General features: G+C 40.9%; 2 protein-coding genes and 1 long non-coding RNA gene across 4 annotated transcripts; 2 read left to right on the top strand and 1 right to left on the bottom strand.

Moving 5' to 3' along the window:
* The first annotated feature begins 356 nt into the window (after positions 1–356).
* Positions 357–5,124, top strand: fgf3 (fibroblast growth factor 3). 2 transcript variants are annotated; one of them, XR_011481057.1, is made up of 4 exons: positions 567–931; positions 2,434–2,537; positions 3,222–4,316; positions 4,360–5,124. XR_011481057.1 is itself a non-coding variant. In XM_024002805.1 (3 exons), exons 1-3 carry the CDS (start codon positions 655–657, stop codon positions 3,609–3,611), a joined length of 771 nt encoding a protein of 256 aa, XP_023858573.1. In that variant the 5' UTR covers positions 357–654; the 3' UTR covers positions 3,612–5,124. The 2 variants fall into 2 exon arrangements, 1 of the variants encoding a protein (XP_023858573.1); XM_024002805.1 differs by having other exon boundaries at positions 357–931; positions 3,222–5,124.
* On the bottom strand, positions 4,829–24,180 carry LOC111974801 (uncharacterized). The gene is made up of 3 exons (XR_002878724.2): positions 23,808–24,180; positions 5,685–5,790; positions 4,829–5,478 (listed from the first exon to the last, which is right to left on the bottom strand). It is a non-coding gene; the product is annotated as an uncharacterized lncRNA (long non-coding RNA).
* LOC111974798 (fibroblast growth factor 4B-like) lies at positions 11,929–19,455 on the top strand. Its single transcript, XM_024002804.2, is given in 5 exon segments — positions 11,929–12,443; positions 12,446–12,482; positions 12,485–12,541; positions 15,100–15,203; positions 15,898–19,455. Coding segments are annotated over 5 exon segments (573 nt in total). The 5' UTR covers positions 11,929–12,245; the 3' UTR covers positions 16,075–19,455.
* Positions 24,181–24,358: the final 178 nt, after the last annotated feature.

The raw sequence follows: 24,358 nt of genomic DNA on the forward strand, positions 1-24,358 counted from the left end.
TGTTTTGTTAAAGACTCCTACCTTCACCTGTTAAACTGAATTGATAGGGCACTTGGATAGGCGCACATGTCTTAAACCACAGTGTATAATTTGGGATGTATCATTCGTTTTTTGGATATTTCAAAAGAGGAGTTCAGAGGAAAACCCTGCCATCAGATGGCACGCTCTTTGAAATGCGGTTTTCCGCAATAAGCCACTGTGTAATTTTATCCACGCTGCACTCTCTTGATTCACACAAGGCTGATACCTTGCCTCCCCCTTTCCTTTGTATCAATTGGTCGGAGTTCAGGCTATTGTCACTGGAAGGTTCTTTTATATCTGTGGACGCTGTCGATCAGCGAAATCTCACGATAGGCTCCTTGTAGGATCCAGAAGTTTTTGCAGTCCTCTGTAGGGAGAGCAAAGGTGACGACAACGCCAGGACGACACCACACTGTTGTCAACGCGCCGGCTCTAATCGATGACCACGGCTTCACCAAATCACTTCAGATAAAGAGACTGCAGAGGAGCACTTCTACTTGCCAATGTTTCGTGGGCAGGATCATTGCGTTTTGCCGACACTACAGCAAAGCCAAACGCCAACTCTTTAATGGGACCCCGGATGCCATTTCTATCCATTCTTGCCAGAATCTTACGATATACAGCCATGCCACAATGGTTATAATTCAGCTCCTGTTGTTGCTGAGTTTCTTGGACCAAAGCAAGCAGGATTATCTGTCTCCGAGGCTTGCTAGGACTTCAGGGGCGCCTTGTGCCATTGGCCAGGCGTGTGACCCAAGGCAGCGGAGAGATGCTGGGGGACGCGGTGGAGTCTACGAGCACCTCGGAGGAGCACCAAGATGCAGAAAACTTTACTGTGCAACTAAATATCATTTGCAAATACATCCAAGCGGGAAAATAGACGGTTCTCTTGAGGAAAACAACCAATTAAGTAAGTATAGGCTATAATTAATTGTGTATTTCCTTTATATATGTGTAGCCTACACTTAGAAAAATAGGTTATGGGTAGAACCAAACATGGTTATATGCTTTCTTCATATATGGCACCCCTTAAGGTTCTACCAAGAACCGAAATTGGTTCCATATAAAACCCTATGGAACCCAAGGGTTCTGATCAAATAACCCTACAAAAGGGTTCTATATATAACCTTTAGGGGTACCATAATACATGAAGCAAGCAATATAACCCTTTTGGTTCTATCCGGAACCTTTTTTTCTAAGAGCGTATATATTTCGTTTTATATTGAAGATCTCATGTGGTTAAAGAACAGTCTTTATACGCATTTGAATAACTTAATTATAAAGMAAATATCTGTTGAATGTAATAATTTATGTTTTAATTGTGTGGCGCTGGAAGTATCATTCCATGCGATTTGAACTAGATTTTCATTCATAGCTGTATTAAGGTAGTAGCCTATAGCCTACATTTGGCTCCCACTTTTTTCATTAAAGATGTAGAAAAGTGTGTGTATATCTTGATACCTATAGCTAAAGCGGTGACCGTAAAGTGTATATGTGCCTCTGTGGGACAACATTGGTTTAAAATAGGTTAGGCATGCTCTCTATAAAACAGTATTAGCCTATGTGGTACAGTAGATCATATAGACGACAACACCGGTAGGTAAGCTTGTGAAGCATACTTGTGAAGCAATCTTTACCAAACGGATCACTTCCCACTGTTCCCCACGTAAACTGCCTCCAGGCTACTTCATCAGCGTTAAAATTACTGCGTTCACAGATAATTGGTATACTGAGTGGGTTTCCTCTTTGACTTGGGCAGTGTAATCATGTTTGTATATCTTTGAAAACGTGACCAGAGGACACTTGTTCTCTGTTTTATTTAAACACTTAGGCCTAGTCACTTATCAGACAACAGAGCGCCCATTAGCCAAACACTAAAATGAGGCCTATTTCCATATGAACATCAGAATTAACACACTATGAGAGACAATAGCTGGGTCGTAAGCGGATGTATTTATCCAATCAATGACGATTATCCGAAACCACRGAATACCCTACATAGACTAATCAATGGATGAGGATAGAGCAAATAAACCCAAACGTAATATTTTTCAATCTTCTAAACATCCAATTGGCTTTTAATTTATCCAAATTATTTGCGCGCAAATTGACTTTTGTGATGACATTTCAACCAACAATTTAAAAAAAGATACAGTACGGCCTATTTTATTAACATTTCATGATCGTTGTATTTTTACATCCGACACATTTTTACATCCGTAACGTTTATTATCCAGATAAACCCAACGTTTTTCTGTGCGTAATTGAGCCCAAGAGCTGCGAAGCCACTGCATGTCATCAAAAATGATAGCGTCATGAAGGACAGTACTACTACTCCTATAGTCTACTATAGCTGGATGTAAATATTCCTCAGAATGCATCAATGCATAACATTTGGTCTCATCTTCTCAGGCATCATGGAGATCACAGCAGTTGATGTTGGAGTGGTAGCGATAAAGGGGATATTTTCCGGGAGATATCTGGCCATGAATGATAAAGGACGTCTATACGCCTCGGTAAGTGTTATGTCACATTTGCCAAGATATTTAGATATGCATTTAGAGGATTCGGGTAACAAGGAGAGCTATTTGAATCCATCTAGCCACTGTGGTGTTTATCTTGCGTAAAACTGCACCAAAACTGTAGGGATTTCCCTAAACAACCTCTCTTACGTCAGGCTTGTGCGACTGCTCCAACTAATTGGTCACTGCTCTAGTTCTCAAGAGTTTGAAGTAGCCCATCATCACTGCAAGGCAATATGATCAATCAAATGGAATGTGTGTGTGTGGGTGTCTGTGTTTTTGGTTTTACTTCTTTGTAGGGACCAGAAGTCCTCACAAGTGGGGGGGGGGGGGGGGGGGGGGAAATCACTGGTCCCCACAAGGAAAAACATCTTTAAATTAGCTTAGGGGTTTGGGTAGAATTAGGGTTAGGGAAAAATAGTATTTTGAATGGGAATCAATTGTTTGGTCCTCACAAGAATAGCAAAACAAACGTGTGTGTGTGTAGATGTCAGTGAATCAAGGAGGCCTAATTGAATAGCTTTTGCAGTAATCATGTGAAATTGTGATCTCATAGATTCAGGTCTATTTGAGCATTGGTCCAGGGCCATACATTAAGGATTAATGAAAGGACTGACTGACAATGATGAAAGGTTGACCATGATGAAAGGTTAAATAAATAAAAAATGTATCTTTCAGGATGTGTTCAACCAGGAGTGTGAGTTCCTGGAGCGGATTCATGAGCTGGGCTACAACACCTATGCTTCTAGACACCACTCCACCCTGCAGCCCCCTGCAGGGGGTGGCAGTGGCAAACGACGAGCCAGTGCCAAGAGGCAGTGGTATGTGTCCATCAATGGGAAAGGCCGGCCAAGGAGGGGTTTTAAGACGCGGAGCACTGACAAAGCCTCCCTTTTCCTGCCTCGAGTGCTAGGCAATAAGGACCATGAGATGGTGCGAAAGCTCCGTGACAGCCAAAGGCACCCAGCTGGACAGCAGAGTCCCCCCCCTATGGGCCGGGCTGAGCACCGGAGACGGAGACACCGGGCCAGGGGAAGAAAGGGTAGAACCAAGAGGCCTGGTGACTGACTGACTGACACTAGCCACTGTCTGAGAGCAGTAGGCCCTATTTCTCCGCTAAGGAACACCAGTTCACGGCACATGAAACTGACCAGAAACGAACTTACTGAAATATCTGCCTTAGATACTTGGATCAGTCAGTGGCAGCAAACTATACTTTGTTGTACAAGCTCCAGCCAAAATCCTTGCTTGGGATACATGCAACTCAAACCATCCCCCACAACTATTGCAATACCAACACAAGATTTGCCTGGGAATTCGAGTTAGGCACATATATCTGAAGTTAGAGCTACCAATACACAAGTATGAAAGGATGATACGTTTTGTCTTTGTTTTGTACATACACGTGTGAATGCAACTAAGGTCAAGACAGCTGGATATCTTCCAACTGTTGTATTACCTGGAAAAAGACACGTTGTTTTTGTGTTCTTGTGGAACTTTTTAAAGATCATAAATAATGTATGTTTATAGGTGTACAGTTATTTTTAATATCAGTTTCATTTATCAGCAGCTTTAATTTTGGAAAATGAGTGAGAGTAAGAACTGGACATCATTCAAGTTATTCAACTTAGTACAGATGCTAAGGAGGTCTTATGCGCCATCATTCAAGTGCTTACATATACCAAGGAGGTGGTATGCTCCATCATTCAAGTGCTTACATATACCAAGGAGGTGGTAGGCTCCATCATTCAAGTTCTTACAGATACCAAGGAGGTGGTATGCTCCATCATTCAAGTTCTTACAGATACCAAAGGAGGTGGTATGCTCCATCATTCAAGTTCTTACAGATACCAAGGAGGTGGTATGCTCCAGAGAAATAGAAATACAGCAAAGCACTTTTTCATACTAACATAAAAAGAAAACAAGTAAAACATGGGAACACATTTATTTTGAAATGTACTGATGTGATAGTCTGTCTGTAAACTGCGAGAAGTACTTTGTATATTACTAATGATATGAATATTTATTTGGTACCTGTGTTTTTTAAGTTATTGATGAGATTGTTTCTACATTTACCAATGTTATTATTTTTTACTTTGTTGTAACCAACCAGGCGTGCCCCTCACTCAAACGAGAGATATTGTCAAAACAAAATGGTCAATCTGGCTTGTCAAACATAACAAAAAATTGTAAATTGGTGTAACTAGCTAGTACAACTGAACAGACAAAWTACATCAAATTTACTTACCGAATCCTCTATGTCAATTTTTGGGGCATGAGACCACACTCAGCAGACTGTCTTTTCCTGCCCATGACCATGTTTTGCACTTCACCCCAGGTTGGGTTCATCTCTGTCAGTTCTGACCTAGCTTTGGCCTTCCATGTCACTCATAGATTGCCGTTCTGTTCAGAGCATGGGGGAATACAGCTTTGTTCCACTCCATGTTAACACAAATGTAACACAAATATGTAATTGTCATGATTTTTCTCACCACCAATCAATTATTTCATGGTGAATGTTGAGTCATGAGGCTATAGTGAACACTGTAACATGTAAACAATAAACTATTAAGTATTTGGATTAATGTCATATGGAAATGTTTAACCTGTGAACATTGTGTTTTAAAAGGATTCTGGGGTTAAGAGGGAGGTCTAATTTTAGCATCTGAGTTACTTCTGTCAAGGTAAGGTGATTTTTTACAGTTTCAAAATAATATAGGCTACTGATGTCAACATGTACATTTTAAAAGCTGAATGGTTGTTTCTTWAATTTTTAAGTACCAAGACCTTGTAGCTTGCCTCCATCATCCCCAATAGTGTGATCCCACAGTCCCGAAGTAGAATGGCTCTCATGTCCTTCCAGCAGAATGGAACTCTCTCAGGGGAACCAATCCCTTCTGTGCTGTACTGTACCCTTCTCACCCATTCAGAGTGACTGCACCCGTTTTAATGAGAGAGAAAGTGTTAGGGATACAGTAAGATATTTTTCTCAAATTGAGCGTTTAAATTTTTTTTCCAAGCACTGAATCTGGTCATTGAATGTTCAATTAAAGTTTATATGAAAAACTGAACCTAGCAACCAACCACTGACTGTGCGTTGCTAAATCTATAGGAGTATATAAAAGAAGTGTTATCCTATACCTTGAGGTTCTGAAAGCTTCCTGAGCATGACAATAGAACGTCTCTGGGGGAACCTGGGAAACTGTGTCGACCAAAGCCTCAGATCCAATAAACAAGGCAATCCCTCCTGAAAAAGAAACGGTGTGATAGAAAATGTAACACGTTGCTATAGTTTGTTATGAATGCCAAACTCTAATATTACTTAACAGGAATGTGGGACTTCGGATAAGTGGAAGTACTTGAATTAGCCTTTGTCTTTCCCCGCKCGCTGTCTTATTTTCAACTCTCAGCTGCATCTCGTCTAATCTGATGGGACAAATCATCATATCTTCATCTCCTAATGACTAGGGCCTAGGCTAAGCAGTCACCCTACAAAGACATGCATTTATCAGCCGGACAATAAAATCTACATTCTGATGTAGCCTAATATCCACTGGCTGACGAAAATATATATTTCCCAGGAGAGCATTAGACGAGAATTATATATKCTGAACAAAAATATAAAAACGCAACATGCAACAATTTCATTGAGTTACAGTTCATATAAGGAAATCAGTCAATTGAAATAAATGTATTAGGCCCATATCTATGGATTTCACATGACTGAGCAGGGGAACAACCATAGGCCCACCTACTGGGAAGCCAGGCCCAGCCAATCAGAATGAGTTTTTCCCCACAAAAGGGCTTAATTWCAGACAGAAATACTCCTCAGTTTCACCAGCTGTCCAGGTGGTTGGTCTCAGATGATCCCGCAGGTGAAGAAGCCTGATGTGGAAGTCCTGGGCTGGAGTGGTTACACGTGGCCTGCGGTTGTGAGGCTGATTGGACGTACTGCCAAATTCTCTAAAATTACGTTGGAGGCGGCTTATGGTAGAGAAATTAACATGACATTATCTGGCAACAGCTCTGGTGGACATTCCTGCAGTCGGCATGCCAATTGCACGCACCCTCAAAACATCTGTGGCATTGTGTTGTGTGACAAAACTGCACATCTTAGAGTGGCCTTTTATTGTACCCTGCACAAGGTGCACCTGTGTAATCATGCTGTTAAATCAGCTTATTGATATGTCACACCTGTCAGGTGGATGGATTATCTTGGCAAAGGAGAAATGCTCACTAACAGGGATGTATACAAATTTGTGCACAACATTTGAGAGAAGCAAGCTRTTTGTTCATATAMAACATTTCTGGGATATRTTATTTCAGCTCATGAAACATGGGACCYACACTTTACATGTTGCGTTTATATTTTTGTTCAGTATAATTAACCCATCATCAATGTGTGACCCACTGGCATTTTTTAAGAGGAAAATAAAGAGACAGGATTCATTTAATTTGCATGTAAAGGTTGTAGCCTAGTCTGCCATGATAACTGCAACTTGGTTATTCGCTAGACCTATATTTTAGACCCACAATTACACCCGGCCCACAAACAAAGTACAAAAATGTAAAATGAATGGTTGATACCCTCCAAWTAAATGTTGATATCGGCTTTATGGGACATGTTCATTCAACCTAATAGGAAGCATACAAAAATCAGGAGTTAAAACTGATRTAGTTCAAACTGATTTAAATTGTAGAAATTGAGGCTACCATGCAGCTTGGCCCCTTCTGCATATTCCCACACAGATCATGTTTTTCTCCTGTTCCCCTCCGTGCTCCCGCAGAACATCTATTCAGGCACATGGCGCTCTTAGTTCAGTGGCATTAAGCAAGTAAACAAAAGCTCAGTAGTTAAGAGTTTGCGTCTCGACCGGGCGACTTTTGTTGACCCGCACAACACAATGATGTGTCGCCATGTCAAGGGGAGATGCTCATTAGCGCGCTAGCAAACGTCCCCTCCCACAGTCGACGCGGTAAAACCTGTAATGACATCCAGCAATTGAAGGCCTTTTATTCCACAACTACGGCAGACGGCGGGATAAGCCACAGGCTATCACAGGTAAGGAAGCAGACTCCCCTTTCCCATCTATGGACAGCATCTATTGTGTTAACTTGTAGACACTGCACCCTAGGGGTAGGACGTTAGGCTAGTGGTTTCCTAATAATACAAACGCTTTACAGAAAATTACAAAATATATATTTTGTTGCAATTTATTATTAGCCCAAACGTTTATAACGTGAAAAATTTACATTCAACGTTTTACAAAATGAAACAATGCACATCAATGTGGCACCAATCTGGATTTTTCAGCAAATATATGGAGTGCAAATACTTTTCCTTTGAAACATCAAACGCTTATATACGCGTATACGACACGAAATGTGACCTATATCAATKAATAATGATCTTATGAACAGCAAGTCATCATTTGAGCAAATTCAATATAATAACCAAGCAATCGTCAAAATAATGATAAAAAGGAGTGATGAAGATGCAAAGATGAAATCGAAGAATTTCAATAAGCTACTATTATCGTTGCTGCTATTGTTGTTTGAACATGTAATCTTAACAAACCGGTCAAAGATGTCCCACCAAATTAAAATAGCAGGTATTCATTGTCTCGCCAACAGGAGACAGGCCCTCATGCCTGCCGAATTGGTGTGGCCAGGAATTCAATCTTCACAGAACCTGTGGGAGGCTTTTGTCACCGTCCTGTGCAGGCCGTCTGCATTGCTGACCATGACCTCTCAGCCAAAGAGACATTTCACTGTTTTGGTTTTCAAATATTTGATTTGTTGAGCATCTTCCTAGTGGTCAAATAACTTGACTGAGTAGTGACATGTTGATGTGAACTAAATTGTGCTTATATAAATATAGACACAATTTCCAAATTGTGTGAGACTCGGTCTCAAATAATATTTGTTGCGCGTCAGGAAGTACTTATAAGATGCCGTGAAATAATGAGCAAAAGTTAAAATCACGACTTCTATCCCACAAGAGTGATAGGCCTACTTCAAAGGCCTATTGATCTATTCACTTTAAAATAAAAGTGACGTGGCCTACCTGGAAAACATCCACCCCTGAGTCTATAGGAAAATTGTTACCATTGTTTTGGTAAATACATTTTACACAATTAGTGACATTAACTTTAAAATGTTCTTTCACCAGCAGAACTAAAACTATAAAGAAATGATAGCCACTGAAATGGCTGATTTGTTCACCTCCTGCCAGTTAGCCTAGCTTACGCAACCCACGTGATATAGGTCCTCGAGTTTGGTATCAGCAGTAACCGCTAGTAGTAAGCATCATAGAAGATCAAACCAGGATGATTTKTCCCTTTATAGGCAAAAAGATTGACACTGGCCAAATCAAACTTGAAAAATCATCAAGTGGGTGATATTCAAATTAACAAATTGGGGAAATGCTCAGTTTCAGCATTGAGGAAATATTCAACAAATCGAATACCGCTTTGAATGATTTTACTCATAAAATACAGTCAAGTATGACTTTAGGTCATGTGCACTATGCAAAATGCATACTCCTAGACCTAGAGCATACTAAAATGTTGTCATCGTGTTCCTTTTAACAAAATAGATTTCAAATAGGGGTATCAAGTGTATAGCTTCTACGGTTTGTATCGGTTTGTTTAATGTGCAGTTATGGGTAACAGCAACATCTTAACTCGAAACACTGAAGTGTGACTATCACAGTTTATCAACGCATAGCCTACAATTTCAGTGTATAGATCACAGTTGCATGCGGTTGGGTCAATGTCCTTTAAAGCTCGCACATTTATAATGTATAAATGCCGATTACAACAAAAACAAAAGGTTTAAAGTTGAGTGAGTGGAACTGTGAACAATCCCTTGCATAATACACTATAGCTCTCTGCCAGCTGTCTTTTGTAAGGGGACAAGGGGTGGGTTTTCACGTGCAGACTTGAGGGCAATTTAAGTGTACGGTGTCCCTCGAAATCGTCAGATAAAGGGCGAAAGCAGAGGCAGACATCATAGACACTTGTCGATTGCCTTGCTGACCAGGAGAGATTGAGTGAAGAGAACAATAGATTTGGAGCAAAACAGGCTACAACCACGATGAAAGTGCTGTCGTATTCAAGGTCTGATGCAAACATCCTCTTTACACATTAATGGTGTCCTTATTTAAAGACATGCTCAAAAGTTACAGGCTTAGATGTGGAGTAACCTCAAGCTATCAAGACAGAAACGTCGAGAATGTATTCAGTCAAATATCAGTAGGGAAAAAATATTGAGCAACCGAACAACTAACACGAAYACAGTTAAAAAAAAGTCAAACAAAACGTTACCCATTGATAGCGAATCCCTATGCAGCGCGATGTGTAGCCTACTTAAAAATGCGGATACAAATTACAGTACCATGGAGAGCAGCACCACAGCACTACATGAAAGGAAAAACGTCACTTGTTGAAGAAGTATGGCAAATAACTTGCATCTGCAAAGGACAGTTAGAAACCGTGTAAGTCCGTTATATTTGCTTGAAAAAGTCTGCAAGTTATTAAATCAATTATTAAAACATTTGTTTGGGTTGTCCGATTTTTGTCCAAGCTTTGTGATGAAAAGCTTTTTGATGTCTGCTTTATTTACACAATAGTTTATTTCCCATCCAAAACGGAACCAGGGGAAAGTATAGGCCTGAAGCTCAGTTGACATGGGGGGAAAACCTCCAGAATCGATGCTCAAACGTGTACAAATAGACCAAAGTTGTACTGGATGTGTACAATGGTAACGAGTCACAATCCATGGTGTACCTCAGTGATCGCTGCCAACGCAACAACAAATGTCACTCCCGATCTTTTTGATGATCCATAAGGCAGAGAACAAACAGCCCACTTGTGAGACACAGAAAAAGATCAAATGAACCGACTGAAAAAGACGCGTCTTCTGTGTCATCAGCAGGCAGCGTGTAGTGAACTAGCGAACCCAGGAGAGAGGGGTCGCCGAGCTAAAGGTTGAGCAACTCGGGGTACGACTCCAAGATCTGACTGCATTCAAAGTTCCAATTTGCAGCATAGAGTAGGGGGGGGGGGGGATGTTATTAGCCTATACATTGAGAATTACCCAACCGTGAACATGAGGAAAAGTTTTCATGAGAATCATCATTTTGTGACTGGGGGGGAGCGCCTGTAAACGTACCAACGATTTCCAAGGGATAGTCTATTTGTTTCTTTCTCTAAGCATAGCGATCTCAGTGTGTTATTAGAGATACACGAAAAAGCAAAAAAAAACTATTTTTTTAATCAGAAATGAACGAGGGTACTTACTGTTCACAACCCTATATGGAACCAGTGCGCACTCAATATTAAACATATTTTACCTAACAGTTTTGACTAGCCTAATGAAAATATTGTTTCCTCCAATCCATCTCACCAACGTGTAGAGATGTAAGTAACGTATGTATTGTAGAAGCAAAATGGGTGGCTTATAGTAGACAGTTCATGCAGACTGCCACGGATGGAATTTGGGCATTATTTGGACACAGACGAACGCAGTAACTGAAAACAAGAAAAACACTTTTATAACACAAACCTTTTTTCCCAAAAATTATTCACTAAGCTTATGGACCACATGAAACGTGACCAAACATTCTGCATTGTCCACATTCTCAAATGTGTTCGTAAATTGAATAATAATTGTTTATCATTATCAGCGATGTTAGTCTACACTTTATTGGTGTTATTATAACTATGGCAACGCTAGAGCCAGCAATAGCCTAATGACTCACATTGTCGCGATATCCTCCACAAGGCAGGCAAAGAAAACTGAAGTCGTGAATGGCTTTTCTGTGCCACTATTTTCACTGCGCAGATTATCAGTCGGAACATCTCCTTATCATGCTTTTCATATTCTATTTAGTCTCACCATTGTTCTCTTTAAGAACCGGGGTCATTTTTTTCTGCCAGTCTTAAATTAGTGTTTTCAATTCGATGAATTCAACTTTTGTTTTTTCCTGTTATTGTTCATTTATAGAACTGTCTCCTGTCTGACACCGCAGTCAGTAAACTTAGCTATTTCCTATTTTACATCCTCCCATACATAAATTATTTCATTTCAGTCCGATAATGAAAGAAGCTTTACACAATGAAACCCTATTACAACGTCTTTATTCTAATTTTCACTATTAGATAAGGACATTGTATAGACAACTTCCCGCAGTCTTGCTCTTTTCAATATGAGTGAACACTGGCAAATGTCGTTTTGTTATCTGGGCAAGTCTAGTTTTGACATTTGTTAAACGCCCCCCTCCCTTGGCACAGCATGTACATTATGAGGGATCCGTCTGTTTAAAGTCGCTTAGAATACTGTCCCGTGATGCAGTAGGTAGTGCGTGATGTAATTTCGCAGCAGATATAAATATCGTCGGCGAGGGAAAAGCGGCATGGCTGAGCCGCGCTTGCTAGGACGGCCAACACTTCTCAACTTATACAAGTTCGACTCGAATCTACACACGTTACCTCCGAGAGGACAGTCATACCAAGAAATAATAGATGTCGCACCAACCGGAACTCATCTTTGTCTTGGAATGAGCGTCTTTCGTTGCTTTTTTTCATTCGTTCGCTTTTTCTTATTCGGAGTTCAACGTAAAGGCCGGCACTGGGGTGATATTTTTAGTCCCTTAAACTCCCTCAACAAACACTGTAGGCTACTGCAGTGTTGGCAAGGATGGCTTTTCAATCGGCCCTCTTACCAATATTGGTCTTGGGACTGTTGACTAGTTTGGTGCGTTGTGCCCCCTTCCCTGGCAGGCTGAATGGCACAATGGAACGACACTGGGAGACACTCTACTCGCGGTCCTTGGCTCGGATCCCTGGGGAGAAGAGAGAGATAAACCGGGACAGCGACTATCTTATGGGCATTAAAACCGGCTACGACGCCTTTATTGCAATGTAGGAATTGGGTTTCAATTCAAGTTTCACCCGATGGGAGAATAACAGGAGTGCACAGTGAAAACCGTTACAGTAAGTTCAACGTGATTATTTCGACTTTTCACGCATTAGACTGCCTTCTCGCATTAGTTGCATATGCCTCTTGTGCTGTCAATCCCAACCTGATCTCTGGCCTGCCTGGCATTCCATGCACTTATAGCTCGTTCCCGTGCGAGCCATTGGTATTAGAATAGGCCTAGGCTATTCATAAAATGAAATCCAATATTTCATAACATATTTCATGCAATCAACTATAAAAAAAATATTAGTGACTTACGCCCCCAAACATTATGTATAAAAACACACGTTTTTATGTGCCACTTGTGTATTCCAATTAGCCTATACTTATTTGAAGTGACTGCTAGATTGTGTCTTCATAAACATATTATCGCGATATGAATATATGGCATATTATGTGATAGGGTCAGTGTCGGGGCAGGGGTCTCTTGGCACGGTTTGAAAATGCCTCACCAATGTGTTTAATTTGAAAGTGGAATAGATAGGACTTGATTGCAGGATTAGAATGTGATTCTTATTTCACTGCTGATGAAATATGTGTCTGTGGCATCGGTGACACTGCAGTGCTATGCTAGCATCTAAAAAGCGATGCTCCTATTAAATAAATAGCTAAGTGTCTTGTGTCAAAGGAGCGAATAAGGTGGGCATGCGTTGGAACATCTGGAGGCTAAAATGACGTGGGGGTGCTTTCCACTCTGAAACCAGTGTTTGAAATCAGAGATTTCTAGGAACCAAGCCAAGATCCAATACGTCCTAAAGTTAGGACGAGATAAACCCATATGTTACGTAAATTAACCCCTTGGCCTTGCGTGTCAATTAATGGTCCGCCTCGAGACAGTCATATTCGATTACATTTGCAACACAAATAATACAAACATTTAATGTCTAACAGTTGTCATTGCAAAATATGATCCTGAACTTCTCAACGACATAATGTGACAAAACGCCCCTATCGCCTATATCGAACGGTCTGCTGTGAATTTAAAGGTTGTGTTTGTGTTCCCTTGGCCTATTTAGACCATGACATGACAATTCAAGCGAGATACATTACATAGATTCTGTTTGAACAGTTCTAGTCACCATAAAAACACTAAATTTAAAAAAGGGATCAGACATCCTTCTGGACTCCAAAAGACATATGATGCTTCAGTTTGATCACTTTTAACAAAAAAGGCACAAGAAAAGGCATCAGAGGTCCATAGGCGTGCTTGATGACCTGAATCTGTAAACAAATGATGTGTCCAATGTTTGTTAATGCACTGTCAAACATTTCCTGAGAAAAGTACAGTCATTTACTGGCAGCAATGGGCCAGTAGTTACTGTAATTTATTTTACAGTACAGCTACTGTTATTCCATTTATGGTACCAAAAATATTACTGTAAATACACTTTACAGTAATATTCACTGAAATACCCAATGCAGCGAGCATATTACCCAGTGTTCTTTGCAAGTTTTCATTTTTACATTTAGTTCCTTCAGCGGAATAAATGCTCTTGTCCATAACATGCTATAACAATGCTTGCTCTGTCCATAAACAACTTACAGGTCATGCATTCAACCAAGGGTGATAGCAAGTAAAAAGCCATAGAAGTAAACATTTCTGTAACCGTTACTGAAAATGTTGTTGTAGTTGTGGATACATTGATCTTCAAAATAATTGTAATTACAACAAGATATCTCGTCAATACGATAACTGAGATATTCATGGGTAAGGTTGATGGGGCAGAGCAATGAAATAACCAGTTGGCAAGACATTAAAAGTGACTATTCAAAACATAGAATATTGAATTGTCTACAGATTTTTACTGATAATTTCAAGTATATAGAGCAAGCAAGTGGCTGCAGCATTGCCACAATATTACAGATATTAATGATACTGGTGTTTTCTATTCACTTGCACTTCTAGAGGCCGCAACAACTTCCCAAACTGGCCGATTACCAGGGCAAACGGGACCTGGGGTAAACATTTCAACCATAAAAAGGTAAAAAGTACCCAGCTACCACTTGATCTGTTTCCTCTATATACATTTCAAATTGTCAGGGAATACTACCCAACATATTCCCTTTTAAATTGGTTACAAGTACTTTCGCAACAAGATGCGGATGTGCAACAAATATAGCCACTACAAGGCACGCCTTTAAAATTGTAAAGAGCCAGCGATTCTCCTCATCCTCCCACAATATTTCCCCCACACGTACTATTAATTTTAACAGATGCTGCCGAAGTAAAAATACATAGAAAAACAGTACTTTTGTTGGAAATTTCATTGAATATGTTAAATTCACAATTGCTAATATAGTTGAATTATTCCATTTATGATATTATGTACACCCATACCAAACTGATTATTTGGGTTTTATAAATTCACTTGCACTTTAGCCTTATACAAGGCTTTCTAAATTGGACACAGTGACGTTACAAGCCTCTTCTTGGGAGGAACGCCATGCTTGCACAATTTGAAAAAGTTGGTTTTCTTATCTCGGGAACATGAGCGAAATCAACTGACGAGTGATATTGAAGTTTAAGTTGCTTGTGAACCACATACAAGACTATTTGTTTTCTTCTTTCCAGGTCTCCTTGAGATATCTCCAGTAGAGAGAGGAGTTGTGACAATCTTTGGCGTCCAACGCGGTCTATTCGTGGCCATGAACAGCAAAGGGAAGCTGTACGGATCTGTGAGTGCACGAGAGGATTTACGGTTGATTTCCGCCGGTAGATGTTCTTATCCGTAGCCTACTCGATGACATGCTACCACTTGAGCTGTAGCGACCACTTCCTCTGCTACATACACCACAGCACCCCCGGCAGCTCCTTTCCGTGTCACGTTGTTGGACTAGGTTATGGCATGTTTCCAGTGCCTGGCCGTGTTTTCATTGTGGGCCGGATAAACCCAGGAACGGTAGCGCAGTAGATCATTCAGACTGCACATTCCATTCTTAGCATTGCCAGCCACCACATGCACCTACTGTCCTTCCCAGAGTAAAGATGAACTGGCCAAAAAGACGACGCACACACACTGCCTATAGACCCCACAACACAGCACATTCATGAATGTTCTTGATGGGATAGTTAAATAGTTCGATTGCGGCTCTTACAGAATCGGTTTTATCACCTGCCCCGGTTATCCCTACCACACAAAAGCATCAACATCAAAGACAAAACCAAGCAGTCAAATGGACTAGCCTACCCCTATGTCATTCATTAAGGATATATGGAATATAACTGTTAAGAGACATAATCAAATATTTTGTCAAGTTTCAATATCCACAAAGTGGGTCACGTCTAGGTCACGTCTATGCCATTATACTGCTCACACTAAACATATAGCCTATAATTATAATTAAACATCTTTCTAATCTTCTGTTTTAGGTTCATTACAACAACGAGTGCAAATTCAAAGAAACTCTCCTGGCAAATAATTACAATGCTTACGAATCGGTGGCATACCCGACGATGTACATTGGACTAAGCAAGACTGGTAAAACAAAAAGAGGAAACCGAGTGTCACCAGCCATGACGGTGACGCATTTCTTGCCAAGAATCTGAGTCACTCAGAAATAGACTTAACCTCAATGTGGGGTGAGGGGGACTCAAAATGATGCACTTTCAACTGGAGTTTTATGCAAGACTAAGTGTATCATCCCGTTGAAATTGTATGTATACGTTTGTATATCTGTTTATTTATTATGAAAAACAATTTTGTATTTGGGGGAAACAGGTCCTCACTTCAGGGGGAATTTCAGAAATCAACACATTTWTTTWWTTTRTTTTTAATTTATCAGAAGTCTGCTGCTATTAAGTGTTTGGGTAAGTGAGATTCCTTTGTTGAATTATGCTTTTCTTTGAATTGTTTATAGACAAAATATTCTACAGCGACAGAGCAAAGGATACTTTTATATTCTTTTTCTTCTATGGAAATAACTTTAAAGTCTTAGACCGAAGTTCAAACAAGTGAAATTAGATCAAATTATTGGTTTTAGAAGCAGAAGCAATTGTCCAATGGCAGGACTCTTTGTATGGCTTTGGAGTCTAATTGAAACAGTATCAGCTTGCTACTGGTTACAGAAAGAGCCACGGTGAAGTCCTACCCTCTCAAATCTGTTTTTAGCTCTGCCAGGGGGTTGAACTTTGAACTTTTCTGCAGTCAATCTTTGTCACATCTATAAGACTCTGGACAGAGAGAGGCATCTTCTTGACATTGTATAAGCAGAGAATTTGAGAGTTTAAAGGCAAGGTCAGTGTGCTGACACACAAGGCAGAAACCATAGCCATGGCTCTTTAACATACAGCTTTTATGATGGGAAGTAAAAAATCAAAGTCCTCAGCAGTATGGAGGATATATGGATCTCAAAAGGATTCATTGAAATCATCACAAGTTCAGCATCAGAGCTCCTCACTGAGTGCAAAAAAAGAAGGCAAGATAATGTAAAGATTGTCAAAGGTTATGTTTTCCCCCAGTTGGTACACCGAAAAGCTATACATTATTTTTGGGGGGAGACATGTATCGCCGCCTATTTCTTCCCATTGCCAAACTTTCCTTGTTATCTATCCTCTACCTCACATAACCAACAAACCCCACCCCCAAAAAAAATTTATAGAGTTTGTCCTGAAGTAATTTTATTGAACCAGTTTGAGATTAGCCCCAATCTCTTCTCGGAGCACCATGCCATAGGCAGAAGTTCAGGCAGCCATTTCGTCCCAGTTGCGCCTTGTCACGTTTGAGCTATCTTTACCCTGTGATTTACTTTTAGAAAGGATGATCATGGTGGGAATATTTACAGACAGCTGTTAGACCGCACTATATGCTTAACCAGTAACCCTATATTTTTCTTTATATATTTTGTAAATATAACCCCTGGTAACTGGCGGAGCATAGTGATGCTGCTTCAAAAAGTCTGTTATTCCTCCTTTGGGAACATTCATTCAACGATGAAGGGGATTGACCAGGAGATGGCCCATGCCAGAGGGTGTCTCTCTCTCTGTCTGTAGTCCCAGTCGGCATTCACGTAATAAGGAATTCCCTCGGCCACAAATTGGGGAAAAACAACATTCTTTCCTATTGACCCCCATTGTAAAAGAGGCAACTTCGTCGTCGTTTTTTTACAATGACGAAAAGCTGCTGTGTTCTTCAATGTAACCAGGTKAAAAAATCCTGACCTACGGTTCGCAATGCTCCCACGTAGGGTAATAGAGCCTGCGAGAAGAACCCTGTGCTGTGGCTTCAGGCTATTCGGCGTGGGAGAGGGGGAAATCTGGGGACCCGGTGTCCAAGTAGGCTACACGTAGCTAGGTGTGTGGAAAACATTTAAATCACAGCTAAGACATTTAACTTGTTTAATATAGTCCGTTTGTAACTCCACTCATTACTTGTAGCTGTATAGTCCGTTTGTTTGTGTTGTTGGTCTTGGCTAATGTTAGCTAGCTACCACTCACTCGCGTGGCTGCTAGCACTGTCATGAAAAGGGGCATAAGGGAAGACCTACAATGTTATGTTTTTTTTTTAAGTAGTGAGGACACTAGGAAGCTGGCAATGTTGAAAAGTTATCTTTAGGCATGTTATACTTCTCGTAAATGTTGTTTTGACTAAAACAAGCAGACAACAAGAAAACTGCATTTGAAAAAGGTAACGTTTTTACTCTGAGCCAATAGGGCAACCTATGTAACCACTGGTTGTTTTCCCCACAAGCGGGCAGTGCTGCAACGTTCTATCTAGTACCGACTGGGACTATTAGAATAGTTCTAGATTGTACGATGGTGTTCATTCTCTTCTGAGAGGGTTCCATCTCAGGTTCAACATTCCACATACCATGGCAGTTTACAATGTACAGTACTGGTTTTAGACAACTCAAACTGGAAGCGAAGGCCCATTGTTTTATATTCAATATAACAAAAGTAACAATAGCGTCCAAGTCCTGAGAAATCTAAAGAGGCGTAACTTTTGACACAGCAAATATCTTTTCTAAATGCATCTCACTGGGTAGTAGTAAAAAATAGAATGGCCGAGGCTCCAGCAAATATCTCAGGGTGTTGTTGGTGAACTCTCGGTGTCCATTTCCAAACACCTGCTGTAGAAGTCTAGGTCTCCCGTAAAACAATCCTAACCTGGATCCCGTCTTGCCCTTCAAAAAGACACAAGCACATGGCAGCCAAAATGAGTCAAGACTATGATGCTCTTGCATACCATCCAGCTCCTTAGACCGACTGGTCAGAGAGCTCTCCAATGCTGTACCTAACTTAATATTGTCACATATGACCTGGATGCTCAGAACACCTGTTGGTAATATTATTTAGTCACCCGAGACCTCAGGCTGCACTGCCAATCCCATAACTATTTTCCTTTGCCACAGCTGTGCCAAACGTTCCCCAACAGACTGTTTTGCATGGCTCACCATAATGTTTACAAAAACACTGAGAAGTCACTGGCAAATATTCTGTGACCTCTCCCATTGACCTGGTTCCAACCCCAGTAGAGTCACCTCATTTGCTTATGCAGCAAGTGTACAAGCAACACAACACAAGTGTACAAGCAACACAAACACAATGATCTGAGAAGTGCGCCGTGTAGACATGAGAGTTTGAACAATTGTTCAGACATTTAAATCTATCCCTGAATCGATCCGATGAGACGGCACAGAGACAAGAACTTCAAATGCAGAATAATGAGCATGTTTCCGTGTTAAATTGTTCATTATCTATTGTCTCCTCTGGGCGCCTATTTCTTCCACTGCTGTGCTGTTTCTGCATCCATTGGAGGGCCCTTGGGTCTCAAGTAACAAGTGCTTTGAGTCCTGTGGTCTTCTTACTCATCGTCTTTATTATCTGTAGTTTTATACAGGTCTTGTTAAATATCTTGACGTATGTGCTGTGCACATGACTAATGCCTAACTTAAATTTGAAGTTAATAAAACTCCCAATGTTGTAAAATGACTCCTTCCTGTCTGAACCCTTGTTGGAAAAAGTCTTCACAGATGAAATACTTGTTTCTGACAACATCAATTGTGCAATAATTTGACTGAAAGGTTTTGGAAAGAAGTGTGATAACATAGCAGTTCAGAATTCCAGTGGCTCTAACGCACAGAATTCCAAATTAAAGTTACATCAAATTCTATTTTATCTACCGCACTACAATACACATTATTCAATGGCGAAACCAGAAATACATTTGTCAAACTGAGGAGAGGAAAGCAAGTTACGTCAATTCCAAGTTATTTCTTTGTTGAACTGTCCATTTTGATAAATGCCTCAAAGAAAAATAGCCTTGGAAGAGCGAGACAGGTGTGGCCACTCAATACACATGTATTTCTGTCCACTGGGTAGCTCGAGCTAAATGGAGCCTTGTCTTTGCCTGAAAGAATGACAGCTTTCTGCTCCAGTAAACTGAGGCTTCAATGTTTAAGGATTGTAAACAATCCCTAAAAATAGTGTCTACACACCATCTATCTGCCTTGACTCTATTGTCTGTCAACCAAATAAACATCCATCAACCCATGGGCCAACATTTCTTTCTTCACCGAGACAGCCAGGGAAACTTGCAACGATTCGTTCAATAACAGAGATGGGTAATTGCATGGTTGTCCGATGGTGCTATGTAACGATGAAGGCAGCCATTCTACATTTCCAATGTGATTTTGTCCCACTGCCCTAACAGAGTTCAGTGAATACGAGGGGTTCCACACTGGGGAACTGACACAAGGCATGTGATGTGAGGTAGAGTATCAAAGTCTTTGTTAAATAAATAGTCAAACAAAAAATGTATTTAGCAAAAAAAAACGCAAAATAAAAAGTGAAGTTGCGGAATTGTGAACGGCACAAACAATCGCCACAAACTGTTTTTCACTGCCAAAAGCTATTTAAGACTGACAACTGCACACATGCACCCCCAAAATACACATTATACACACAAATCAGTCTTTTTAACTCCAAGATCATCAACAGTGTCTAAAGCCATCCGTGTAGATAGCAGTTGTAAAGAATGATTAAAACATCATGCTGCAGTGGGATGGGGCCAGGCGTGTTGCTGACTGGCAGGGGCACCTTGAGCACTTAGTTATCTAGGCCCCCTCACAGAGTCCCTGGATTCCATGGGTATCGCGCCTCCTAAGCCCCAGCTTATAGGGTTTTGCTGCTTTATCCAGCCGGCAAACACAAGCGAAGCCTGAGTCTTTAACACCAGTGAGACTGGATCATCTCTGGGGGGAAAAGGGGGCAATGAGAGGAGATGGATGAAGCGGGACGGGGCTCAATTGTTCTCTACTGTCAAAACAAAATGAGATTGTGTGGGGCTATCTATCCCTCATAAACGCAGCGGCAGAGAGGATGTAATGGAAATGTTTCTGGTGGTCGTTTTAATTTGTCTACGGTTGCATTATTCCCTGCTAGTCAACCACAATATAGATGCTTCGGATGTACTAACTTCTCTCAAGACATCAATGAGTGGAGTTTTTGATCTATGGCACTATGACACTGTTAATTGGCAAAATATAACAGCGAGGCGCTGAAGCACACCAGCCAGACGCAAGGAAATTCAAATAGCCACACCTGGTCTAAACCACATGCAAACAACCGTTTGTGTTAATAAACACCTGGTGTACTATCAGGTGACTGGCTCCTCAGCGTAAGCCTGGGTTTAGCTTCATTCAGCCATGATAATAGGCGGCATATCTTTGGCAGACCGAGTGTGGTTGGCAGAACTCGGCACATAGGAGGGCATCAGAGCCAGGGTGTGTCACGCTGTTGCCCATTTCAGAGACGTATTATTATATCACATACTGTTTCAGTGTAACACAGTAAAACCTTGATAGTGTCTCACTTGAATGTACTGCGACACCGAGTAATGGAAATGTGTATATTTTTGTTCTAAATGGCTAAGTCTATGGATTGAATTAGCCAAAACTTGCCTTTACGTTCAGTATCTTTCTTCAAGTCGAAATGCATTCCACCCATAATGTTTGCACCGCAGTGACGAGCGCGGGATATGGCTCCAAAACGCACCTCAATCCAGGGATGGAAGATGTTACTGTACTCATAATGATCCCATTATCCAAAATGGCAAATCAAGAAGATTAAAATATTGCTTATTTTTTTATTAAACTGCCTTTTTCGTCCACATGCTAGGCTAGCTCTAGCATTTACTAGCGCGAGGACGAGGGGAAAAATGCAGATTCATTAAAAACGAGCAGTATTTCAATCTTCTTGATTTGTCATTTCGGATAATGGGATAATTGGATTGAGGTACGTGTTCGAGCCGCATCCCGCGCTCGTCACTGCGGTGCAAACCTTATGGGTGGTGTGTGTTTCGACCTGATAGGAATCGGATGTATTTACTGTTGATCCTGAGGTCGGCTAGGATATCGGCTAAGATTAACAGTCCCACAGTATTCCACCTGATGATAAAGCTCAAAACATTACAGAGATAAAACAACCAAACAGGCTTTGGGTCAGAATGCAAAACACCAACTAGGTACAAATGCATACATCCTACCAGAATCTTAAAATGTGTGCTTAAAATATGTATGAGAGAAAGAGAGAGAGAAAGAGAGGGAGAGGGGGCTGTCTGTTTGAGATCCTCCAGATGTTTGCCTATAAAGACAAAGTACTTCAAAAGGTGCTGAAAAGACTCCCCCCTCTTTCACTTCCATGCGGTGTAATGCTTTCTGTCCTGGGGCATTTAGGAAATGACATGGACCTTTAATCATGGGGCCGATGGTCACCATTTCAGCACGAACAGTGGAGGCCACGGACCGCTTCCCTTATTTCATGCACAAACAAATTTCCTTGGAGCTTTAGATGATGGTTAAGCCTACTTCCTTGGAACTAGAACATGACTCAAACTAACACATGCATATTATYCAGCCAATGACATTACTCTGTGTGTGTCAACTTGTTTTGCAGTTTTCCCAATGCACTACAATAGCTGTGCATCCTATGCACAAAATCCATCTGCAGTTTKTGGAGGGACGATGGTATCCTTTAAATGCTCTACTCTTTTCTCTCAGATTATTTATATTTGTAAGACAGTATTTTTGAATGAGCCCCAAGAGGAGTGGCCTCAATAAATCTTGGGCAACAGGACCAACGCCACGTTACCCTATGTTACCCTATGTTACAATAAAACTGCAATATATGTATAATAACGGATGGAAGTTGCCTGCCAGTGAGTGCATTAGCAGAGGAAACAACTCTCATTTGATGGGACATCAGGATGACCACATAGGTCAATAGTGCTGTACATCAGTAGGCCTATGAATGTCACATCCTCTGCACTGCGCGTCACACAAAAGCCATGGATTCATTTCAGCATGACATCATTTTTCTAAAGTCTTTCACCAGACATTTCGGCCGGGCAAGAGAGCCTAGTTTAAACTGTGACTCAAGCAGTGCAATGAACATTACTCACTCATCCAAAGCATGAAGGCGTTCTCTCAAATGTCACCATCAGGTCACAGCACAGGATTGCAGTGCAGGCCTTCAATTCACTGTTGCTGAGGCCATTGGTCGAGGCACGCCAACTGACTCTTACTAAGAGGTCTGGAGCAAACAATTCGCGAGGTCTACCAACCAGTAAACACAACGTTTTTGTCGCCATTCGATCATCAGAGGACAGGAGCCTGTGTGAGACTATGGGCATGATACTGACTTATAAGGCATACTGATCTGAAGTAAAAGACAACATCAGCATGGCAATATGACTTTTCCTTTTCGGTATGCCTACAATTAAATGTAGCTGTAAAAGAGTTAAGGCTCCCATCTCATCTCGTTAACCAGCCTATGCTCCCCTACTCACCATCAACATCTATCGCCCTGAACAGACGAGAAGACAGCTAGCCTCCGTGCAAATAACGAAGGCAACTGCGCAGTGCACCCAATTCAACGCGTAAAAGTGCGCAAAAGCAAAGCCTTTTCTATCCAACATACTTGTAATCTTTGAAGACGTCATTAGCGCGAACTTCACCAACCAATTGCATGTGTCAAGGTAAGACTCCATCAAGCCCACAACGCTCACGAAGACGCTTTTGAATTTAAAATTGATAATGTGGTATTGTGCGCCACCTAGTGAGTATCATGACATGGACCACTGAGTGAAGAATAATCTGGTTTACAGAATTAGTCTATTTATTTTAGGCAAAGCACGGTCTGTAGTGGTTAGTCAGTAATATTCAAGTAGTCTCCCGTTTAGTCGGTCAAATCATAATGTTATGAATAAAGTTAGACTTCAGTTTGATGAAAAATTCAAAACATGTATTTTGACAAATATTGGCCTACTGGAATAAACTACTCACCGAGAGATGTTGTCTCGACCGTCCACACAGTTTAATACTACCTGATCTGGCATACTGCGCTTTGAAATGTAGGTCCTCGGCTGCATTTTCATGAATGAGAATATTTGCTCTAAATTACTGTTTAACTTCTATGTAGCCTCCATTTCACAGTCCACTGAGGAGTTCGTCAATTGACCACGAGTGCACACTAACCATCGGAAACCCTCGGTCAAAATCAGATAACAGAGGGGTAAATCTGTTATGTGTGCTAGTTGACCAAGTCCAACAAAGACAGATATTCTCCTGTGCCAGAGCTGGTTTGAATTACACATGACTTGTACCCTTCGCATTTAGTGAAATAATGGAACGCTCCCCCTGATTGAGCAATGGCAAACCGGATTTAATTAGTATAGCCTAATTTAATACGGTTGTTGCTATATTATAACGACGAGTGGATGGCTATACTTTAATCCAGTAGCCTAGAATTCACTTTAACTTCTCAAGATTAATTACACAGGGATATAAATCAAATGGAATCAAATAAATCATAGTAATCAAATGGAAGATCATTA

This window comes from Salvelinus sp. IW2-2015, linkage group LG15 (genome assembly GCF_002910315.2).
Source record: "Salvelinus sp. IW2-2015 linkage group LG15, ASM291031v2, whole genome shotgun sequence".
Classification (NCBI taxonomy): Eukaryota; Metazoa; Chordata; class Actinopteri; order Salmoniformes; family Salmonidae; genus Salvelinus; species Salvelinus sp. IW2-2015.